This window comes from Planococcus citri, chromosome 3, assembly GCF_950023065.1.
Source record: "Planococcus citri chromosome 3, ihPlaCitr1.1, whole genome shotgun sequence".
Lineage (NCBI taxonomy): Eukaryota > Metazoa > Arthropoda > Insecta > Hemiptera > Pseudococcidae > Planococcus > Planococcus citri.
Genome location: NC_088679.1, coordinates 22,159,535 through 22,182,416, shown reverse-complemented (window position 1 = coordinate 22,182,416; position 22,882 = coordinate 22,159,535). Strand labels below are relative to the sequence as shown.

The following is a 22,882-nucleotide window of genomic DNA, read 5'->3' as shown; positions in this document are numbered from 1 at the left end:
CAAGATTCCACTATACTGAGCAACAGGCCCAGACCCTACAACTAATTGTAAGTTACCAAGGAAATCTCAGTGGGCTGCGACATTATTTGGGCCTGTGAGATAAAAACTGGGCTACTTAAAAACTTCTGAATTAACATTTGTGCTTAGGTGTCCTACATTTTAAAAAATGGGAATTGGGAGGTAAAAATAGGGCTGGTTAATTGTAAGTAGACCACTAAAATGGAATATCTCAGTGATCCGCTAAATTTCCATTTTCTATAGGGTCCAACCTGGCCCTGCTGAGCAATAAAGTCATTGATGACTTTATAGTGTTGAGTTGAGAGTATTCAAGTAATGATGTAGGTACCTATCAAATGAGAGACAATTTTTCTTAGTTTTTGTAGGATTTTCTGGATAGAATTGGGGAAGAGGATATGAGTCTGTGGTGAGGGGGAGACAGTCAACAGTTTTAAGATGAATGAAGAATTTGGAATGGGTGAATTTTGATCATGGAGATAGAGGGGAGGACTTCAGAGTTGCTCTGAGGGCTCCAGTAGCCAGTCGAAGAGCTGTGTTGTGAACAGTGTTCAGTGCTTTGAGTGTTGACATGTTTAGTTGATGAGTAAGTTGGCAACCTATAATCACATTTTGAGCGAATCAGAGCTCTACCTATAAATTCTGTAAATGCTTAAAGATGAGAATTTTCCTAAAATTTCACAGAATTTGGTTTTTCAAAAAATTCCCCAGGATATATCCAAATGAACATTACTCCTATCAGCTATGTTAAAAAAAGGGAATTCGCCTCAAAATCAAAATTAACTCAAAAACAAACTATCGAGGAACAAAGTTTCTCATTCAAACTCCTGCCAAAATAAAACAAATCTGCTTAATTAATTTCAAAAAAAGTAGATACTTATAGACCAAGGAAAGAAATTTCAAAGCTGCTTTCTAATTTACGCTTCTCGTACTCTCATCACACACATAGGCCTTCATATTACATACAATATATAGTATGGTAGACGCCACAGATGCGAACTACTGCTCTATATTAGATACAAAAATTACAATAAATTTATCCCGCATCAGCATAATACATATTTTCCATCATAGTAGCATTTCACGGGTCACGCTAGCGAAACAAATTTCACAATCTGCAGCGAAAGAGAGAAAAAAGACATCACATCGTATCATTATAAGATGACTGAAGCATTTAAAATTCATATGTTTTAGTTTATGCATTAAATGTATAAGACGTACGTATACTAACATTGCTGCGAAGAGGAGAGGAGAGGAGGGGGAGTGCAGCTTCTTACGGTATATAGCATTTTTTTCACTGCTGATATGCGGATGTGTGTGTGTTACTCGTACTCTTTAGGTGTGAATTGTGGAGTGGAAGGTAAATAGTTGACGAGCTTTTGGCGATATTGAAGACTACACTAAATACCTACCTACCTAATCGATATTATATTAACCATTTTGACAGCTGGCTGTCTGCATTGGTGGGGCTATTTTTCGCGCTCGAAAACGTACGAGTATTGCGGAAAATATGGTCTGGAAATGGTTCAGGCTCCGGCTACACGGATATGTGGAGTGTGCACGTGGCTCGCGCCGAATTATCTGTTTATATTGCTGATGTAAATTGTAACCATATCTGCATGAATGCTGATGAATTATTATCTTCGATAAGGTGTTAGGTGTACTGCTGGGTATATGGTTTACTCGACGTGATTTATAAGTTGTTAGTCACGCTTTAGTGTACATCTGTTGGTAGGTACACATACCTGTGCACTTTTTAGCATACTAAATCTTAATTATCACGCAGTTAAACTGGTCGAGACTCGAGTTGGCCGCGTGCTTCGTATATTTGACCGAATCGATAATATGTAAGACTGAGAAGTCACGAATGTCATGGTACCGTTTTTTGAAGAGTATACCGTGATGTTGGTATGCTTATTTTACATAATGTTGGCAGTTGGTACGTTTACTTATGTAATTGGTTGCTGACTAAGTGTGAGTATAGGTAATTCGCGGAAACAGGAATTTCTTTTCGTTGTATAGGTATGCGAAATTATTGTACTTATTTGCGGAAATAAAAAATATCTTTGCGTGTGCTTGCAAAAAAAATAAAAAAAAAATGCAAAGAGCAGGCCAGCGATGACGACGAGTTCATAAAACTAGTGACCGTGAATTTTGAACTGTTTTGGAATATGATACCTTTACTTACCTGTACTTACCGTACACGTGTGTGCTGTGTACGTACCTATAAAATTATATTGGGGTACTGGAACGAAGTAGCCAATGTAATTATTTTGGTAGGCAGTGTAATTGAAATGTTAAGTGGGTATCAAGAGTGGTCTGCGGATTGATGTGTCGAATAACTGACTGATGCAACAGCCAATCGTCTCATCCGTGTCGTTCAGATTAATGTGGAGGTATAGGGTGTTCCTAAATCATGCAGATTATTTTGTTAGTGATGATGAATTTCTAGTGATTGGGTGCAATGTTGTATCCAGAGACTTGAGAATGAATCGAATTCGAATTTATTGGTAGCTGAATTTTGAAAATGTAATTTTCCAATTTTTTTTCCAATCTCAGATGGAGGATTGACAGTGATTTCAACAACTCAATCACATATTTGGTGATATTGGGGGATTTTTTGAAAAAAATTTGGGCTTAAAAATGCACGTTTTTCTTGCCAAAGCTAGAAGTAATCATCTAAACCTTTTTTTTTCTGAAATTTGATTTAGAAAAAAGGGTTTTAAAGTTGTACATGTAACAACACCGTCACACATTTAGAGATTTTTGATTTTTTTTTTCAATTTATTTTGTGCTCAATAAAAATACAAGACACAAAAAGGTTTTAACCGGACAAGGCTAAATCGAAAGAACATAAAAAAATACATTATCAGCCAAAATTTCAGACACTAAAGTACATTTTTCGATTTTTGATAAATTTTTGAAAATTAAAGGGCCAAAAATGTAAATAAATCAAAATTTTATCAAAGTCACCTGAAAAGCTATAATTTGGTATGTGCCCTATTTTTGACTCCTGATTTGGTTGGAAACAAGTTCGAACCATTTTGAGCAGCTCTGAAGCCTTCAGTCGATTTTTGAAACTGAAAATGTTCCCAAAATATCGTAATTTCAACATTATAAGTAAATTTGAAGGTCGTTTCTTGTCATACTGGAGCTTTTGGCCATAATTTTAGAAATTTCAGATTTCTAAAAATGGCCAAACAACCTGCCAAATTGACTTGAGCTCGCATGAAGACGATTGGTGGTTGTTATAGTGATCGACATGACCAAAAACGCCCTAAATTTGAAATACTATATTCGACTCAGCATATTGAAATTAGCACATAACGTAGGTATATTTTTACTTTTGAACTTTTTAAGTAACATATTTTGAGGAAGTTTCGAGTTTCAAAAATTTGCTGAAGGCTCCAGAACTGCTCAAAATAGTTTTAAGATGTTTTCAATCGATCATGAGTGACGAAAATAGAGTACTTCCAAAACTTTATCTTTCCAGGTTAATTTGTTAAAATTATGATTTTCTGCATATTTTTTGGGTGGAATTTTTATTTTCAAAAATTCGCCAAAAATCGAAAAATGCTCTGTAGCATTTGAAATTTTGGTTGTGGCATATTTTTGAACGTGTATTTTTTCAATTTATCTTTGTCAGGGTAAAAAAAATTTCCATCGGCTGGGATATCTCTTCTCATTAGGATGGAAATTCGAAATTACTGCTGTTCAGTCGCACATTTCGAGATTTTGACGTACTTTTTTGAAAAAGTATGCCCCCCCTCCCAAAAAAAAACATTATACCCATTTACGTTTAAATTGGCCCCTAGAGTATGATTGTGATTCAAAAGTGATTTTTTTCATCGAGTAATTTGGAGACTAAGTACTTTGGAAAATTCAAATCCTCATAAGATCCTGAAATTTTAATTTTAGTAGATAGATGCAAATTTTGGGGCGTTGCTCTTGGATGGGTCTTTATGCTCTGCTAACAAAAAATCAGCAATATCAGTGATTATGGGTGGCCAAAAGATACCTAAGCAATGCTTATTTTCACAATTTTGATGCATTAAACCTCCCCAGCTTCCTTTTCTCTCCACCTTTCCGAACGTTCCAATTCCAAGATCTATTCACTCTTCAAATCTTTTAAAATTTCCTGATTTATATTTTTTACAAAAAGTAAAAACATTTGCTCGTCACAGTGAGAAATTAAACTCCGATACGAGTGAAAAAAAATGATCTCATCATCGTCATCATCTGCGTCTTCATCGTTATCCAGTCGAGAGTTTTAATAGGAACTCTGCAAGACTTCTGGAACACAGTGTAGACCTATACGCGTATGGCGAATGATCTCTATTCATACGTCTGCTAAAGCTGAAACATTATTACGTATAGACATTCGGCATTTACCTACCTACGTTTAAAACGATGATGACAAAGTTGAAAACCATACCGATACCGGTCGATTAATTAAATTGAAAAAGTCAAATACGATTGTCGCAGCGCATCCTCCAAAACGCCGGCAGTAGATCAGTTTTTATCGCGTGTCGTCGGATGATATGTACGAGTATATAGGTACCTAGCATATAGCGGAAATAAAATCGTGCTAGTAACGTTTCAAGTATGGTATTCATATACATGTACATGAATTCTGCAGCCTTTGGAAAGATACACGAGCGTGATTGCAATCGTTATGTAAATGTCGCGTCATTAACACCAGCACGCGAATTATACACCTCGAAAATTCGTGCTATTAGGAAGTGTTCATAACATAGAGAGAGACGTGTATAAGGTATAGAACCAAGAGTACGTAGCTTCCTATCCTATGCATAGGTTTATACTCGTATATGTAAATAGAGCACAACGAGTACCTACCATATGATTCCTATAGCCACCAAGTACCTACCTACGACTACGAGTAGATTATACGTTCTTTGAGGCGATTTTCCAACAGTTGGACATTTCGGACTATTTTTTTCGTCAGCCAGATCGACGAACAGATTTCACGCCACGAGTTTATATCTTTGATATCTTTCAAGTCCCAAGCACGAATACTAGGTACCTACAGTATAGTACCACACAGCATAAGCCATATCAACCTATTTTTCTCATTTTTTTTTCACTTCTCCGTCTCAGTCACATTTTCCACGCGCCCGGCTACAGCAATCCGATACTCTCTGTCCTCGTCGGTAATTATATATCATGTGGTTGTAAAGCTATACTACTGTATAGTAGATCTAAATGGCTCGCTGTCGTGGTTTTTCTCTTCTTCGTCGTCGTCGTGTATATTCTTGGAGACGCCACACTTTGCTGTATAATGACCAGTCCGAAACCCATTAAAAACCAGCACCGAAGTAGCCGGCGTGCGACGCGAAAGTAGACTCGATACCGAAGATTAAAATTCCCTCGCGAATAAATCGCGCTAAAATAAAGGCTAAACAACGACCTACGTAGTACAGTCTACAAGCGAACGTTTTACTAAATAATAGGTAGGTAGGTATACAAATTATCTAGATTCTAAGGCCCGAAAATGAATAAATTGTAGTGTAAATCAAGCAAACTGGCTCAAAAGTCTTGAATGTATCTATATGGCCCACAGGAAACAGGCTCACGAATGATCTTTTTTCATAATGGCTTACGATTTGGCCAATCGTAGCTTCTCATTTGGGTGTTTGGGTCACTCACAATCAGAATTAATTTGTTCAAAAAAATACAATTTTCAACCAAAGTTTTTTGGATTTTACAGTTTATTAAATTTAAGCCTTTTTTTTCAAAACAAAATGTGTATTTTTAAATCCGAGGGGGAGGGGGAGGGGAGGATTTGGAAGAAACGGAAAATATTGTTATCTACTGCAAAATTGTGCATGACTTTAGGTGAAATTTAAAAAATGGATTATGTAAAAGATTGTTCTGAAAATAGGGCTTTTCAATAAAGCCAATCGATAATTACGTCAGGAAAAGCCATTACAAACCAAACGACTTTTATTAGCTATAAGAACACAGGTATTTGTCAGGAAAAATAAAACGTTATGAATAGCGTATTATGTGACAGGAGCAGAAAGTATGCGATTAACTAGTGCGAAGTTTGAGGAGCAAGGCGAAGCCAAGCAACTTGAATCACACGAGTTGATCCCATTACTGTCCAATCCTGTCGCGTATACTATTTTAATTTCATATGAGAGGAAAATAAATGCTGAAATGTTTACAAATTGTTAATTTATAATTTGTAAACAAGTGCGGGAAACCATTACTTTCCTCCTACTGCTTTCCGCACCTGTTTTGATATGTAGATGGGTTAAAGACGTATTTTCCAACCAGAAAACTGTCTAGGAAACTACACATTTTCCGATCATATGAAATTAAAATAGTTAAAGTACCTTTGCAAACGCTTGGTGGCGTAGTGGGTTGAGCCACCGCTTTCTGAACAAGAGGTCATTGGTTCAAATCCTGCTAGAGACGCAGGCGTTAACATGTAATGTATACATTGTAGTGCATTTAACATCTATTACACGTTAAGCTCCGAGCACCAGAACAGCTGAGGCAACAGAAATGCACGCAATCTGTTGCCCGTATCAAAAAGCTGTAACTGGCTGAGCAACTATAGGTAGCAGTGATTACGGAACTCAGGGTTGTAAAAACCCGGCTAGTGATGTATGAGCTACTTTGTAGATAGCGTAGAAAGCAATGGGAAACTACTACGTGAAAGCTCAAAAACGAGGTCGATTCCCCAGAATAATCTCAGTTGCAATAGGCATTCACCTCACCCGATTTCTAATGTGCTGTAAAGGACAAGGAACCACGACGACGACAACGACGACCTCTGCAAAGTATGCAGATTTGCAATCTAAACAATCCATATCAATAATCAATCAATCAATCAATCAATCAATCAATCAATGAGGTTGTCAAGTCCGGAGTTCTGGCTTGGCTAGAACTTGGATGGATGATAAGCAATCTGTAATAAAAATAGGTAATAGCTTATGAGTACACATACTTACTACTCATCGATCATGCAAGGCTCATAAATAATTTTTGTAAATAACTTGTAAATTGCCACTTCAGTAAATAAACACCTTGAAGACCCCCGTCTCAGGCCACACTGTATCAGCGATGACCAACCATGGGGCTGCTTCGGACCCAAGTGCCAATAGGTAATTGACCTGTGGTTCATCCATCAGTGCCAGTATAACAGAATGATCCTTTAATGGCCAACTATGTAGCAGCGTCGTAACAAAGATGCCCTAGGCACAGAACCCAGATTTATCTGCGAGGACCACATTGTTGCCAGTATGGCTTGTCACACATACCGCATAGTGGTAACCCCTTTGAGTCCCCTGCAGAGTCATGACTCACTGACAAGATATATAATGTGTGTAACATGTAAATGGCAACCACTGTACTAATCAAAATCACTGTCCTAATTAATATCATATCTTGGTGCTTTGTATACATACCGCACCAAGATACCATGCAAACAATTAAACAAGGCCTATTCTACAAACAAGTATGCATTTATTACTGTACTTAGTATTGGATTCGTCAATATGGCATTAATGGAGCAAGTATATCTTAGGCAACCAGGGAAAGAAACAGCAACGAGCTCAGGTACTTTACTCACAGCATGAACTTATAACAACTGAGATTTCTGTGCTCAGCCAAACTCTTTGCTGGTACATTGTACTCACTATGCGTGAGAACTTCCACCTGTCACTCATGGTTGCTAAGATTACCCCTCTAATTAAGCAACTCGAATCAGTTGCAATATGCATATTTGTGCATTGTAAAAATATATAGCAACCACATGGTCACTAGCTCTGCGATCTGACACCCTACAAGGTGTTGGAAACGCCACCAAGACGCACCATAATGCACATAGCGTGAGAATACAAAAAAAAAAAAGAAATGAAATGAAAACAACTTCTTACAATTATGCAGTTAGTATGATCTTATAAGATTTTATTGAGATGTCAACTTTTTTGGGGCTATAATACATATTGGTACTTATAGGAAAAGTTTTATTGATTTACCACTTTCAAAATATTGCTAGAAGCTCCAGTATGACTTGAGACAGTCTCCAATCAATATGGTCAAAAGCATGAGAAACCTTAAATTTCATTTTTCCAACTTGATTGGACGATATTTCATGGAACATTGAAATTTTTTAAAACATTATCTAGAGTCTTCAGAACCTGTTCCAAAACGGCTTAAAACCAGCTTAGTTGGGCATAATTTCAATTGTTTCGCCTTATTGGCGCAAATTTAATTTTTTAAAATTTTTCCAAGCTCAAAACATGAACTTGAGCTCATGAAATTTTAGCTGGTGGGGTATTTTTGCATGCTCTTTCGATCTTGATTTGTTTGAATCCAAAATGTTTCATTGGTTCGGATGTGTTTTTTTCGGTTGTATAACTTTCAGGTTTGAAATATGGAAAAGATGTTACTTTGACAGGGTAGATTGAAAATATGTAGGTAGGTACCTACTAAAAAAGAAGTAAAATCAAAATTTCTCTCGGGTAAAGTTGATTATTATGGCTCTCTTCCCTTCAGAGAAATTCAGAAATTAAATCCTGGGAATATTTTGAAAATCTAAAAAATTGATTGAAGAGGCTATTTCTATCAATTTAAAATATTATGAATTTGTACACAAAATCATGTAGCTGGCTATACTCTAACGAAATAATACAGGTGGATATTAAAAGCGATGATATTAGTTTAAATAGACATGTTCTCGTATCACTCATCTATACAAATGCACATTATCGTACTCGATACATAGGATCACTTGTACAGCAGATAGCGTAGAGAAGGTATCAATGAGATAAAACTTGGCTCCCCACGTTTTAATGCAATGCGAATTGCGAATTTATTCATGTATAATGTACATAGGTACGTACAAGTAATATTCCATCATTACGATATGTCGAGATACGAGACACCATCCACTATTACCGTCGCACTACCTTCAATGAAGGGCTAATTTTGCGCAATCGAAAGCATATCGAGTGCTAATTATTTGGCGAATGAGTACCAAACCAACGTACCTCGCAGCAACAGTGACTACTCTTCTGGCAAATTCGATTCGAAATTCAAATTTACCGAATTACATTTTGTACAAGCATCTTGTATAATTATGTTTCTGCAAATGATGCTCAAGTACCTAACATCTCCACCCACCTCTTTATCCAACACTGTGTTAGTATTTTGTGAAATTAATAGTACCCCCTGCGTACTCTGAGACATGTGTAGTGCACGGAAATGTAATATGTACCTATGCACAAATATAGGTACCTATAAGTTGATCAAACGTGATAATGACTCGCATTTGTTATTTACCTAAAATGATATACTTCATGACAGAGTAGGTAATAAGTTACAATGATGCAAATTTATAGCTTTAGCCCTGTAGCTTGAAGAAAATTTCTCACTCGTTTATCGTACCCATCACCTGTATGGTACTGAAAGACCTAGGACAACTAAACGAATTACTCGTACGAGTGAGATAGTCGAGGTGATAATTTCACGCGGCCTTATCTTCAACTTACAGACGAAATCACGATGAAATCACCGCAGCAATTGCGAATCCATATAGCGAGTTTAATTATATCATTAATAATAACGGTTAATAAGCCCGTATTAAACGATTAATATATACCTATATACCTACACGCGTTTAAATATAAATAAACCATAAAACCAAATTACATTAACCTCGTATATGATTCACCTATGCTCCAGTTAACCCGTACTTTACTTATACCTATGTTGTATAGAAAGCACTTTTTTATATAGTATTATTAGGTGTTTGAACTTAGGTACATACTATTTCGTAATTGTGTCTTTTTTTTTTACAAAAAACTACCTATGTACTTTAAACGCCCATTGAATGGAAGCGTGGCTAAAAACTAGACACAGGTAGGTACATCTTGTAAATAGGAAAGTACTCAAGGCCGAATGGAATGTTTTTGTAGACTTTGGGTGAATTTTCGCAATTTTATTAGCTTTAGCTGTGACCCCGTAGGCCCGTGCCAACGAACCAATCTAGCCTCCGATGATGATGGTTGTATATATTTTTTACAAACCTGAAACCTTTTATGCTATGTAGTATATCGTGAAAGCGTATACCTATACTCTCAACTGTACTCGATCCGTGTTTTAATCTGTGCTTCTGCTTCTGCATCTACTGCTTTCGTACATAAGCCGATTTACATTTACCTGAATGCTTAGCTTTACGGTTTGTTTTAAATTTTAAAACAGACGTATTGCCCAAGTGCCCATTACACAGAATTCTACCTACTCGTGTAACGTACTGTATAGGTACCTAGTATACCACGTCGAGAACAATACGATATTTCTTAATCGTGCTCATTTTCAACATTAATTAAAATTTCAACCATCGTGCATTGGGTTAGGTATCTATTATTTCAGTATAGGATAACGTAGGTAGGTAAATAGATAGCTAGGCCACTGTGGATTAGGATTTATGGAATTTATAGTTGCTTTATTTTTCGCAGGTTGTTATTGTATAGGTATCTCGTTTGATGATGAGGGTGGTTTTTACTACTTTGTACGATGTTAGATCCGCATTTAGAAAGATGAACTAGCTGTAGGTGAATTATTTTTGGTAAATTTCGAGTTCATTGACATGGTAATTTTTGAGAACGTTGAGCGGAAATAAATTTCATCTCGTTTGATTCTTTGACTTTTGTGGATGCAACCTACAACGTACCCTCGATTTTTTTAGGAGACTCGCTGTTTTTAATATGTACGAGTAGTTATGAAATTCTCGAAACTTTTGAGGCATTTTTGGGTCTAAACGAAGAATTATTGTGGCGAGACTGGATCAAAAATGAGAATAAAACAAGTTTTTTAAATTTAAATACCTACTACATTAAATTAAAAAGGCATCGATAAAATTATGATCATTTTCAAAACAATAAAATGATTTACAAAATTTCAATCAATCAAAAAAGTTGAATAAAATTTTCAAGTTATAAACTAAATTCATTGAATAGGAAAAAATTGATAAAATTGGAATTAACTAAGTACCTACTCAAAAAAAAAAGTAAACAGAGCCCCACTGCGAATAAAAAGTTTACGAATAATAATATGTATCCAAAATGGGAGTATAAAGTCTCCTCTCCAAAGAAAGTTTCAAATCGTGGTTGTTTTTTGCTTATATGTAGATAAGTTGATAAATCAACTCTTGGAATTCCAAATGTAAATGAAAATTCTCACGAAATATTATCAAGTCATTTTTGAAAGTTTGACATACTTACTCAACATACGAGGTATAGTCAGAAAGTAAGTTTCACATTTTTTTTTTAAATAGAAGGCGTGGATATTTTTTGACCAAAATTGGAGGGGATGTAGTTCAAACATTCGACTAGATCTAACAAAATTTATTTTGCATTTGGGTGCGTTGTTCGTATTTCACAGCGCGATTAGTAAAGTGCTGATAAAAAAATGCCGTCCAAATGTGGTATTTGGCAAAAAAAAAAATTTTGTAGTTGTAATAATTATGACTAAAATTTATCAAAAATTACTCAAAACGTATTATACTAATGTTATTTCAAGTTAAGATGTTATTTGGCGCTGTAATTTGTTCATGTGATGGTCGCAAAATTTCTGGTGCTGAGTGACTCTCGACAATGCCGACATTCAGCAGATTATCACTGAACAATCTACTTCATTTGGATTTTGATTGAATCAAAATAATGTTAGTATGTTATGTCTTGAGTGGTTCTCAATCAATTTTCCGGTGAATTTTTATTTTGTTAGGTTGAAAAATACATTTTTTCTGAAATATAATTTTTGGACAGCATTTTTTTATCAGCACTTTACTAATCACGCTGTGAAATACGAACAATGTACCCAAATGCAAAGTAAATTTTGTCAGATCTGGTCAAATGTTTGAACTACATCCCCTCCAATTTTGGTCAAAAAATATCCACGCCTTCTATTTAAAAAAAAAATGTGAAACTTACTTTCTGACTATACCTCGTATATAACCTTACCTGAGTAATTATTTTCACCCAATTTCTCAAAAATCAGACTAGGTGTCTGAAAATCTTTGTGCTTCAATTTAAATAAAAATTTTGGAAATTAGTGGTTTAATTTGGCCTTTGTTGCAGTAAGTTAATGAAAAAAGTAAAGTAAAAAGTAAGTAATTTTTTCAATTTTTAAAAGTCTGGCATAATTTTGAAAATTTGTCACAATTTTTTCCTAGTTTTTAAAAGTTAGACAAAATATTGAAATTTACCAAATTTTCCAAGTTTTTGAAAGTTTAACAAAATTTTACTTAATTCAAAGATTTTTTTTCAAATTTTCAAGCTTGTGACATGTCAAGAATTATTAATATTATGATTTTTTTCAATTTTTTAAAAGCGTGCCATAATATGAAAAATTCAACAATTTTTTGGAATAACTTCTAGCGCAAAAAACTTATCCATGTCAAAAATTATCAGTATGAGTACCTTTACCTCCCTACTGTACCTTATGTATCTACTAATAATTGCCAGTAGGCATAGCCAAAAATTAGCTGCACGTAATTTACCCAAAACTACCAGTTATTCAATCGAAACTAGCCCTAATTTACCATAAACATTTTCAGTACCTAATTTATAAAAAAAAATGATCAGTAATTTTAAATTTACCAAAAAAATTGCCAGTAAGTAATTTTTTTTCCTGCTCACCATAGTAACACACCTTGTTTTATTTTCAATCGTTAACTATTGATCATCGCCACTCTTCTTATTTACAACTTAACTTAAATAACATAAAACATAACATTCTTCTTCATAACTCAAAACTAAAAGGTAACTTCTACTGTCTGGTGGTTGGCAGCTCGGTTTCCTCTTCGTCCACTTCGCTGCCGGCATCCTCTTCGCTGGTGTTTGACTCATCCGGTGGTATTGTCACAATCGGGGTTTCCTCAAGCTCCGCTTCCTCTTTGTCTGATTCGGTGCTTGATGTCATCTTCGGATTTTGTGTTGTCGGCTGCTAGCTTGGCTTCCTCTTCATCCGCTTCGCTGCTGGTATCTTCTTCGCTGAGTAATTTACCAAAAAAATACCAGTAATTTATCAAAAAAAAATTACCAAAAACATTACTAGTAATTTGGCAAAAAATTACCACTAAGTTGCCAAAAAAATTACCGGTAATTTACCGAAAAAAATAATCTGTAATTTACCAAAAAAAATTACAAGTAAGTAATTTACCAAAAAAAAATGAGCAGTAATTTACCCCAAAAAATTACCAGTAGTTAATTTGCTCAAAAAATTCTGCAACTTTCCAAAAAAAAAAAACTTTGACATTTTCTAATCAAAATGTCTTCTGAAAAATAAACTAAATAGAATCTAGGTACATATTTTGAAAAAAAAATATGATTTTTCATTAACTTTATGGTGCAAAAAAATGTAAGTTAAGATAAAATTACTGCTGTGAAATTTTTTGATTTGAAAAAATCACATTTCATAAAAAATGATCAAAAATCTGTGGAAAAAACAAAACTTTTTCCTACTGTAAAATATTAAAACTACTTTTGATGGAAGTGAACACGTTTTCGACTTTTTAAAGTATTATTTCAATTAAGTAGGTACCTGGACATTTGCTTATTACTCATATCCAGGAAAAATAGGATTTTCCTCCTACGATCCCGGGGGTATTTTTTCCCTGGTTGATTGTATGTATTTTTAAGTTGCATAGGTAGATGATAATTGATAAATGCACAGAAATTAAAATACAAGTTATAATAATCATTCACATTTACTCGTAAATAGGAAGGTTAGAAAATGGAGAAAAGAAAAAAAATATGAGCCTTGCAATTGAGATTTTTTAAAGAGCTCAATTCGGAGGATCTGTAGAATGCTTCAGAGTTTTCGAGCTTTGAGCATTCCAGGTTGATCTCAGATGTTTAAAACCAGAAATGTAGGTACTTTTAATGCCACTTTTTTCAAAAAATTTATCCGAAATTTCATTCATTTCATTTTTTTTTTTCAAAAATTACAGCAGTTAGCCAAGTTGGAATTTTTTTTGGAGGCTAAACTGAAATGTCAAGTTTATTATGAATCAAGCATCTGAAATCTGCTATTAATTACCTGCTGCAGGATGAATAAAAATACAATTTTTCAAAATTTTGCAGTTTTTTTCAAGACTCCGTTTTTGAAAAAAAATTTGGGTAGGTACCTATTGATAAGACTTTCAAAACCCAATTTTTCTAACAAAATTGTTTCGAAAAAAATAGGTATATAGGCACCCATTATTGACTTATACACTTCCCTGTTTCAAGATTTGTTGATGAGCGAGGAAGGACCAGTTCATATTTATAATGAAAAGCTAATTTATTCGCCATTTCTGCAGATGCCCTCCTCGTCCTATTTGTAAATTTTTGGGAAAAATAAAAAAAAAATCAGTTTGGGTTAAAGTACCTACAACTTGAAAGTATCTTATTTTGGAAAAATGCAGACTACGTTTTAATTGGAGTACCTACAATTTTTTGACTCAAACGAAAAATAAAAATTTCTTGAAAGTTGAATTTTGAAAAACCCAACTTTGTCCAAGTCAAAAAATCCCACGTCAATTTCTCCATTTTTGGTTGACTTGTTTTCCAACTTTTGAAAACTTGCCAGGTATGTTTTCATTTTTGGATGGAGGTGGGAGGGAGGGGGAGGGAGGAAATAAGTTTTCAGCAAAATTCTCCACATGACAGGAATATGAAAATATTGAAAGCACATCCACCAATCAGATCAATTCAATGTTTAGGTTATCTTTCGAGTAGATATTTTTTCTCCGCATCAAACCACGAACAAAATCCACACACCTCCTCTTCATCCTGCTTCATCACAATCTCGAGATAGATGGTTATTACAATGTTGTTGTTTTTATCCATCGTGTGGCCAACATCAGGTCATCCATTAGCCACCTCATAACGATGTACAATGTATAATAATATGTAGGACCTACATTTACATTATAGCATAACCAGGGTGAAAAAAAATATTAGAGAACTACCTTTTCAACGTATAAAATACCCAAATTACCCTATTTGAATCTTTTCTACGCATAGAATATACCTACGTAGTACGTAGATAGGCTACTGTATGTATTATGAAAGTGGATGTGACAATGTACACAGACCTTATGTAGTGTTAATGAATGAACAATGGAATTAGAAATGACAATAGGGTGACGAGAGTCGAGAAGTGAGAATACATCCATTAGGCGGGCAACATATTCACCCAGTATGGGTTGTTTTATATGTACCTATTTAAAAGCTGCGAGATTTTTTTTTTTCAATTCTATAAAGCTGAAAAATCCATATACACGGCTATATAATAAAATAATACAGAAACGAGTTTATATAAGCTTCGTATTATTACGTATATACGGGTGGAGAGGTACGTGTAGCATTAATTCATTAAAAGTTGACAGTGTGTTAGTACACTTGCATGTAGATAAGTGGATGGAATGTATTGAAAAACGACCTCGAACTTTACAAAGTGCATTTCGATCCGGATAAAACACTTGTTAGGTACATATCTTTGTGTACGGATGTGGATCATGGATGTCTCCTGCCATGACATCGATGTGTTGAAAATACTGGTGATAAATATGGTAATCGATATACACCTATAGGTGAGCAGTAATTATTGACGTGGTTGATTCCTAGGGATTTTTTTTTTTTTTTTTGATTGATTGTTGGTTGAATAGGTATGTAGATGGAGAGATCTGTGTGTGTGTGAAATGCACCTATCGATATATGGAAACAATTTCGCCTTCGTGCATCTATAGAACTCCCATTGATGTAGCAGATTTCACTCTATTTTGCCTCACAGCATAAATCATCTCTAGGAGCATATACGAGAGTCCAAGTACGCGACATATGTGACTAGTTCACTTTGATAGAGGAGATACACAGATATCTGGGATGAAAGTTATACCAAAATACGTTATCCGAATATATTTTTTTGGCCAAGTTGATGCTTATCAGAGCTATAAGATGACCAACAATGAGGTATATATGTAGTATGTAGTAGTTGGTAGCATCAGAGACTTTTTTTAATCGCCCAGTGATTAATTAAACATCGTTGGATGGCCTACTTGTGACCGAGATGATCATGTTTTTGTGGTATGGTGTGACTTAGGCAAGTATACCCGAGAGACCGAAGCCTGTTAGAAAGTTGTATCTGGATAGCGAGCTGGCGGGCAAAAAAACGGACGGATTGCTACTTCATTCCTCGTTTAAATTACACTTATCTTTGATTTTGTTGCTACGCGTCTCTCAGCCTCAGCATCATCAGATCCGGATATTGTGTGTATTTGCGATACCTACCCATAGCTTAAGAGGAGTAAAAAAAAATAACCAAAGTTGGTGTGTCTGTGTATACAAGTGCATCATGCAATGGCTCACAGAATGCAATGCTACGAGTGCTTGGCGCACGCTGCATACTCGAGGAAAGGATCAGCAGCTAGCGCACGCCTCGTGCCTGGTTTTTTTTTCTAATCGACTGTGTAATTCTTTTTTAAACGCGTCAAAATGATAGGTATTTTTTAATGACCGTGCCACACGAAATTAGTCTGTATGGTGGATTCCGTCGGCTATATGCCCGTTACATCTCAACCCATATCGGTTTACCCAGCTGGGTAATCAGATAGGTACGAGCTGAGTTGAGCTGCGGTGTGTAACAGTGGCAAAGAGTGTAGTATGGTGATTAAGCTGGGTGCTTCTGCGGAGATCCGATGTCGACGATGCTCAACTGTCGAGAGAATATTACGCTCACGTCGACGAGTTTTCTTCTTTCTATCTGTAGCTTGTTCTTCCATCTTTTAAGCATAGCGTGTTGCAATCGCTTAGAATATAATATTTTTAAAAAAATGAAGATGTAACGGAATATAATGACTGACTGTTCACTTTGTAATCTCGCGACCCAACATGGCTTACGTTAGATGTTATAAAGGCGCGAAGCAAAAAATTACTTATGGAGATGCCTATGAGCAATTGATGATGAAGGGACATAGGTAAGGTATGAAAGCTTACGTGTTGGTAGGTAGTAGATTTCTATGCACATAAATAAAGTGTACATTATCTACATGGCTAACATAAGGGAAGCTGAACGAGAAAGAAAGTTATGAGATCGCTTAAATAGGTACCTGCTGCCTGACTGATACATATACACTACAAATCGTGAATATGAAATTTTCTGCTGCCTTTTATAAATACAGGCAAAACAACGTACCTTACCTACAGGTTGAGGCAAGTGTAATTTATTCGGAAACTAGTACGATTTTTATTATCTTATATATGTACGGGAACCGGTTTCGGTGATTTTTTTTATTCATCGTCGTCGTAAGTATAATAAGGTATCGAACCTTAGGTATCAGTGGGTTTCTAGTATTATTATCGGGTTTAAAATAGATTATTAGGAGAGGTATTTAAACCTATGCTAATTAAAGAGCGAATTTTTTTATCAATGCGAGGATCTCTGGTTGGAGGTTATTTTTACGCTGAAGTTGATATTGGAGCTTTAAAGATGTTGTGATCATAACTGGGGGATATCCCGACCTTGTCATCTTAAATTCGAATAAAACTGAAACAGATCCAAAAAAAAAAATCCATCCAGTAAAATTCAAAAAATTTTAGGAAAGCTTTCGAAGTATCAAGTCAGATTACAGTAACGTTGAATTTCGTTTTTTAAAAATTTGGTAAATTTTAAAAAATTTATGTGATTTATTTCTGATAAAAATTATTAAAATTCGTTAAAATTGAGGTAGAAAACATAAATTTGATCCATGTCCAGGACCGTCGGGGGGGCGCAGAGGGGGCAGTTTGCTCCGGGCTCGAGCACTCTGGAGGGCCTGGCAAAATAAGGACCAGTGATGAGAGAAAAAAAAATATATTTTTCATTTCTCGAAACACAAATTTTTGAAAGCTTTTGTTTTGTCCTCGTTTTGCTCGGGCTTGTTTTCTTTTCTATTTCAAAATCAACGTGGAAATTTTTTCAAATCAAGTTTTAAAGTCAAGAAATAATCTCCTTCTTCAAAAAAAAAACATCGTTTTATACCTCCTCGAAATACACTTCAAGAGCTTTCGCCCTCGCTTGGGCCTGTTCTTTTTTTTTCAAAATTAACTTGCATCAAAAAAATCATTCAAATTCTAAAATTTCAACAGGAAAAATGAACTCGTCGTTCTCATATTCAAAAAACATAGTTTTTATGCCTCTCGGAATATAAATCTTTAAAAACTTTCGCCCTCGCTTCGCTCGAACCTGTTCTCTTCTCTCTTTCAAAATTTACTTCCTAAAAAAATTCAAATATTAAAATTTTAAAAACCAACAAATTGTAAACTTCTCACATTAAAAAAAAAAACTCGTTTTAAAAGCATCTCGAAATAAGAATTTTCGAAAGTTCTCTTGTTTTAGGATTAATAAATTTCACATTTCAGCCTTCCAAAAATCCAAAATTTTCATAAATCATAATACGAGTTTGAATGATATGTGGCAAAATTGGTATTTTTCTCTCACATCAGTCTACAAGTTTCCAATCGACATGACATCACTCCCCTTCCCTCTCTCTCTCAATAACCTCAATATAGCTTCTGCTTTAGAAATGGACCCAACATGATATTTTACCCCCCCTCACGATCAGTACCAGCTCTCGACAGCCCTGTCCAGTGTCCATATATCGTACTTTTTTATCTCTGGAATGGATTGGTGATGGTTAGGACCCGTTTTGGAGCTTTCAGCAGATTTTTACATTTCTAAGTTCTGGAAAAATTACCTAGCCTATCATAAAAAGAACCACGAAATGAAAGTCTGCATCTTTTCATCATTGAAAAATTCAAAAACCTGCCAAGTACCCATTTAAGCTCTAAAAAGGCTCAAAATCAAACAAATTTTACCTTGTGCTATCAATTTTATCAAATTTAGATTTTCCCCAAAAAAAAGTTATAGGGATAAATTTGAATTTTTAAAAATTGGCTGATAATTCAAAAATGATATTCAACCCCACTTCTTTTAAGGAGGAAAAACCCAAAAGTAGGGGTAAAATGAGGGGTTTTCCACCTTAATTCCGCCCTAAATGGGACGGGGATGACCTAGGAAGCTCAAATTAGGATATGTTGATCACAATGGGAGTACTGACCAATGATATAATTTTGGACTATTTTCATCCATTTGGGACCATATTATGCCCCTCCAAAAAAAATGACCATTCCGTAATTTTCGAATTTGACCCTCCCCACTCTAGGGGTCGACTTTATGTCCCAAAAGAATCTCATCCACCAAGTTTGACTTTATTTGATCGATTAGAACAGGTTCCAAGTCCCAAAGTCATGAAATGTGAATTTTATTGAAATCACATCACTGAGGGGTCGTTGCGTCATCCCCTTGGGGCTAGGGAGTTGGTTGATAGCTCATTTGATAGGTATTTGAGAGGAGATTAAATAATCAGTGCTCATTTTACTCAAGTAGACATTTCAGAATTTTTTGACAAAAAACTGATTTTGGAGGGCTTTGATCCACTGTGGGGGGGTTAGCTCAAGGGGTAGGGGCGGGGACTTTTAGTATGTTGTTCACCACACCATCCTAGACAATATTCACCAAAAAAACCTTTGATCCCAATTATGTCCGGGTCAAATTGCATTTTGCCCAAGCTATTAAAATACACCTCTGGAAATGGAGGTAAAATAAATAATTGTAAAATAAAGTTTCTAAAATAATAAAAGGTTGAGATTTTTATCAAAGCAGGATCATTGGAAAAAAATCGTTTCGTAATATTGCAAGGCCCATTTATTTTTCAAAAAGATTAATTTATCGAAAAAAAAAATTCAAATACATGCACCAGTACGTATTTTTTAATATCATTTTTCATGTGCAAAGTTATGATTGTACAATCACCGGTAGAAACTAGTTTGGTGCAAAAGTAAAAATACTCATAATGATCGAGTACCTACGTAAGAACTTGAGAAGATGTCTGTAGGGTGTTCAGTGTTCACTGTACAATACAGAAGCAAATGACGTATCTAGTTACTGTGTTACCAAAAAAAGAAAGAAATGTCTCTTGGTCGTTAATTTTTCCTCTTAGATGAATTTCTCTTCTACTTCAGATAACACGAATCTAGACACGAATACGAGATTAATATAATACGCAGGTAGAGTGGTATGGTAGATAGTTGTTTGCAAATACGATGAAAGAGAGTATGAAGAAAAAATTAAGTAAATCATTATATCATATATCGCGTACAATTCCTGGTTTAATAGCCAGACTATTCTAATCTCGTCCGCATTTATGTGGAGTTTCCTCCCTAAATTCTTAAAAATAATGAATTATGTCATTACATGAGGAAGAACGTAACTATGTATATAATATCTCATCTGCATATATCTAGTTGCAAATAATACTCGTATTCAACTATTGCTTTCAATTTTTTTACGAATAGCTATTTAACATATTGGTAACTCTTTTTTTTTCAGGTATCGAATCTGCAACAGAGTACTTTGGTAAATTTATCGGACCTTTGAAAACCTACCATCATGGAGTGACCGGCGACGTATACGTGGTTGATAGTCGAACGTTACATATTCGTAATTTCAATTATGACGGCGAAGGACCAGGTAAGAAAAAAATGGTTTATACCTATTTTAGATTAGCATCCATAAAATAGTCGTGTAAAAACACGCATTGATTATTTTTTTAATTTTCATTACAGCTGCTTATTTCTACGTATCAAATGGCAAAGCACCAAATGAAGCCGGAACGAAACTACGAGATGAACGTGGAAGGTAGGCATAATATTCAGCGTACCTATATAGTACTATAGATATTTATTTATGATTTATACGTTGGAATTGCCGATTATCTACGATGATTTAATTGAATTACACCTACCCAAACTTTTGACCATTTATTGAAACGGTTTTAAAATCTGCAAACATTGAAAAAAAAAACGATTGTACTTAAGTAAGTACTCGTATGTAGGTTTCAGTTGTACATTTTAAGAGACAATTTAAATTATGTAAGTACCTCTACCTATGTAATGTATTTACGGATTGTCAAGTACCGTTTGTGGACCTCCCCATCCCCCCTCTTCCTCCAAAAAAAGAGTATCCAAAAATATGCCATCATACTGGATCAAATTTCAAATTCTGGATTTTATTTTTCAAATCGTAACAAATTTTTGAAAATTCAAAAGCCCACATCGATATCTGACCAAATTGAAGTAAGAAGTTCACGTTTGGTTTATGCTTCATTTTCGGCTTCCAAAATTTACTTGTGGCTTTTGAATTCTTCAGTTCAAGAAAAAATAAAGCTCAAAAATAAGAATTTTATCAGAACTGGCAAAATCAGATTTTGACAATTTCTGCTCAAATTGATCTGAAAAGTCTGAAAAACAATTGATTTGAGTTTATGAAACATGAATTTCATAAGATATACTTGTAACACAAAATTTTTGCTTTCCTTCCCAATTATCAAATTTTTATTTTTATTTTTTCATTTAAAAAATGGTGATTGGGAATTGGAACCCCCCCCCCTCTTCCTTCCCTTTCCGTAATCAGGCAACTAGATGGATCTAAAATCATGTGAATTGCCAGGAATAAATATAGCAGTATAAATTAAGCAGTGGGCAAGCCCCCCTCCCCTTCAACTCTTTCTATTTTTATCAACAAAAAAAAACAGGAAATTGTCCAATCAAGACTCAGGAGTACCTATCCAAAATGCACCTACACTCGAGATGTCCTCCTGGAAATTGCCCAAATTGTGGGTAAAGAACTCATTAAAATCTACAAATAAATTTGAATAGTTGAAATTTTGATTAACCTATTGAGTGGAGTTTTAGGGCCGAATTCATAGACGTTACTTAAGGGACACTTGGCTAAGTGGTGAATTTTGATGCAATTTTTCTCACGAACGAATAAAAATTTTATATTTTTAAAATGATAAATCAACACTTCGGAGTCCAATCTATCAATTTATTCAGAAACAAAATTTCAAAAATTCAATCACGCCTGGAAAAATTGCTTCAAAATTCACCACTTAGCCAAGTGTCCCTTAAGTAACGTCTATGAATATGGCCCTTAGGCAATTCTCTTTCCAAAAATCACATTCTTGTTCAATCGAAGGCGAGTAATTGAGGGGCTTCGTGGAAAAGGGGCCTTTATCAATTTTTTTTCACTGATTTTTATAAGTTCAAATAGACTTGAAAATTTTTTCTATAAGCAAACATTTTCCAATTCATTTTTTTTTTTTTCATGGAAGAACACTTCAATATCACTGAATACACATGATGGAATTGATTTTTTTTTAAAATGTTTAATAGGTACATTCATTGTAGAAATAAAAAAAAATATAAAAAAATTGACCAAGTTCCCTTTTCCATGGAACTTCTCAATTTTAGTTTACAATTATTTGAGTCTCAACAATATAAATTGAACTTTTAAATTTTTGGCAAAAAGCCAATTCTACTCAAGTGGGCTACTGTTTTGCACGTTTTTTTTTTCATGCATGATATAAAATAAAAAATCAATCCAAAAAAAATGGAAACTGTAAAAATTGATGGAAAAGTTTTTCAGAATCTAATCATTTCAGTGAAAATTGCATCACAGGAGGGAGGGGGGTTCGACGATATTGCTCACCTTTTTTGTCCTGTTTTTTTTTCTCTCTTTTTTTTGCAAGAATTTCCAAAAAAAAGTCCTACTATTTATCATTTTTTTAGTAGGTATAACTTTAAGATTTTCATCTTATTCTGCCTTCTTGAAAATTATAACATTTCATTGCAAAAAGTTTTTTGTCTGAAAAAGTATAGAGACCTCTTCTGAAGTTTCCACTACCTGAAAATGGAAAAATGTCTTTCTGAGGGTTACTTTTTTTCGTATTTCGTACTTTTTTACACTT

At 34.7% G+C, this 22,882-nt stretch overlaps 1 protein-coding gene across 2 annotated transcripts in view; it reads left to right on the top strand.

Moving 5' to 3' along the window:
* Positions 1-22,882, top strand: part of Skeletor (DM13 and DOMON_DOH domain-containing protein skeletor) — a 69,397-nt gene that overhangs the window by 28,069 nt on the left and 18,446 nt on the right. For both annotated transcript variants that reach the window (XM_065357943.1, XM_065357944.1), the window contains exons 2-3: positions 20,464-20,604; positions 20,700-20,772. In XM_065357943.1, the coding sequence (XP_065214015.1) occupies positions 20,464-20,604; positions 20,700-20,772 (214 nt within the window). The remainder of the gene's footprint in view (positions 1-20,463; positions 20,605-20,699; positions 20,773-22,882) is intronic.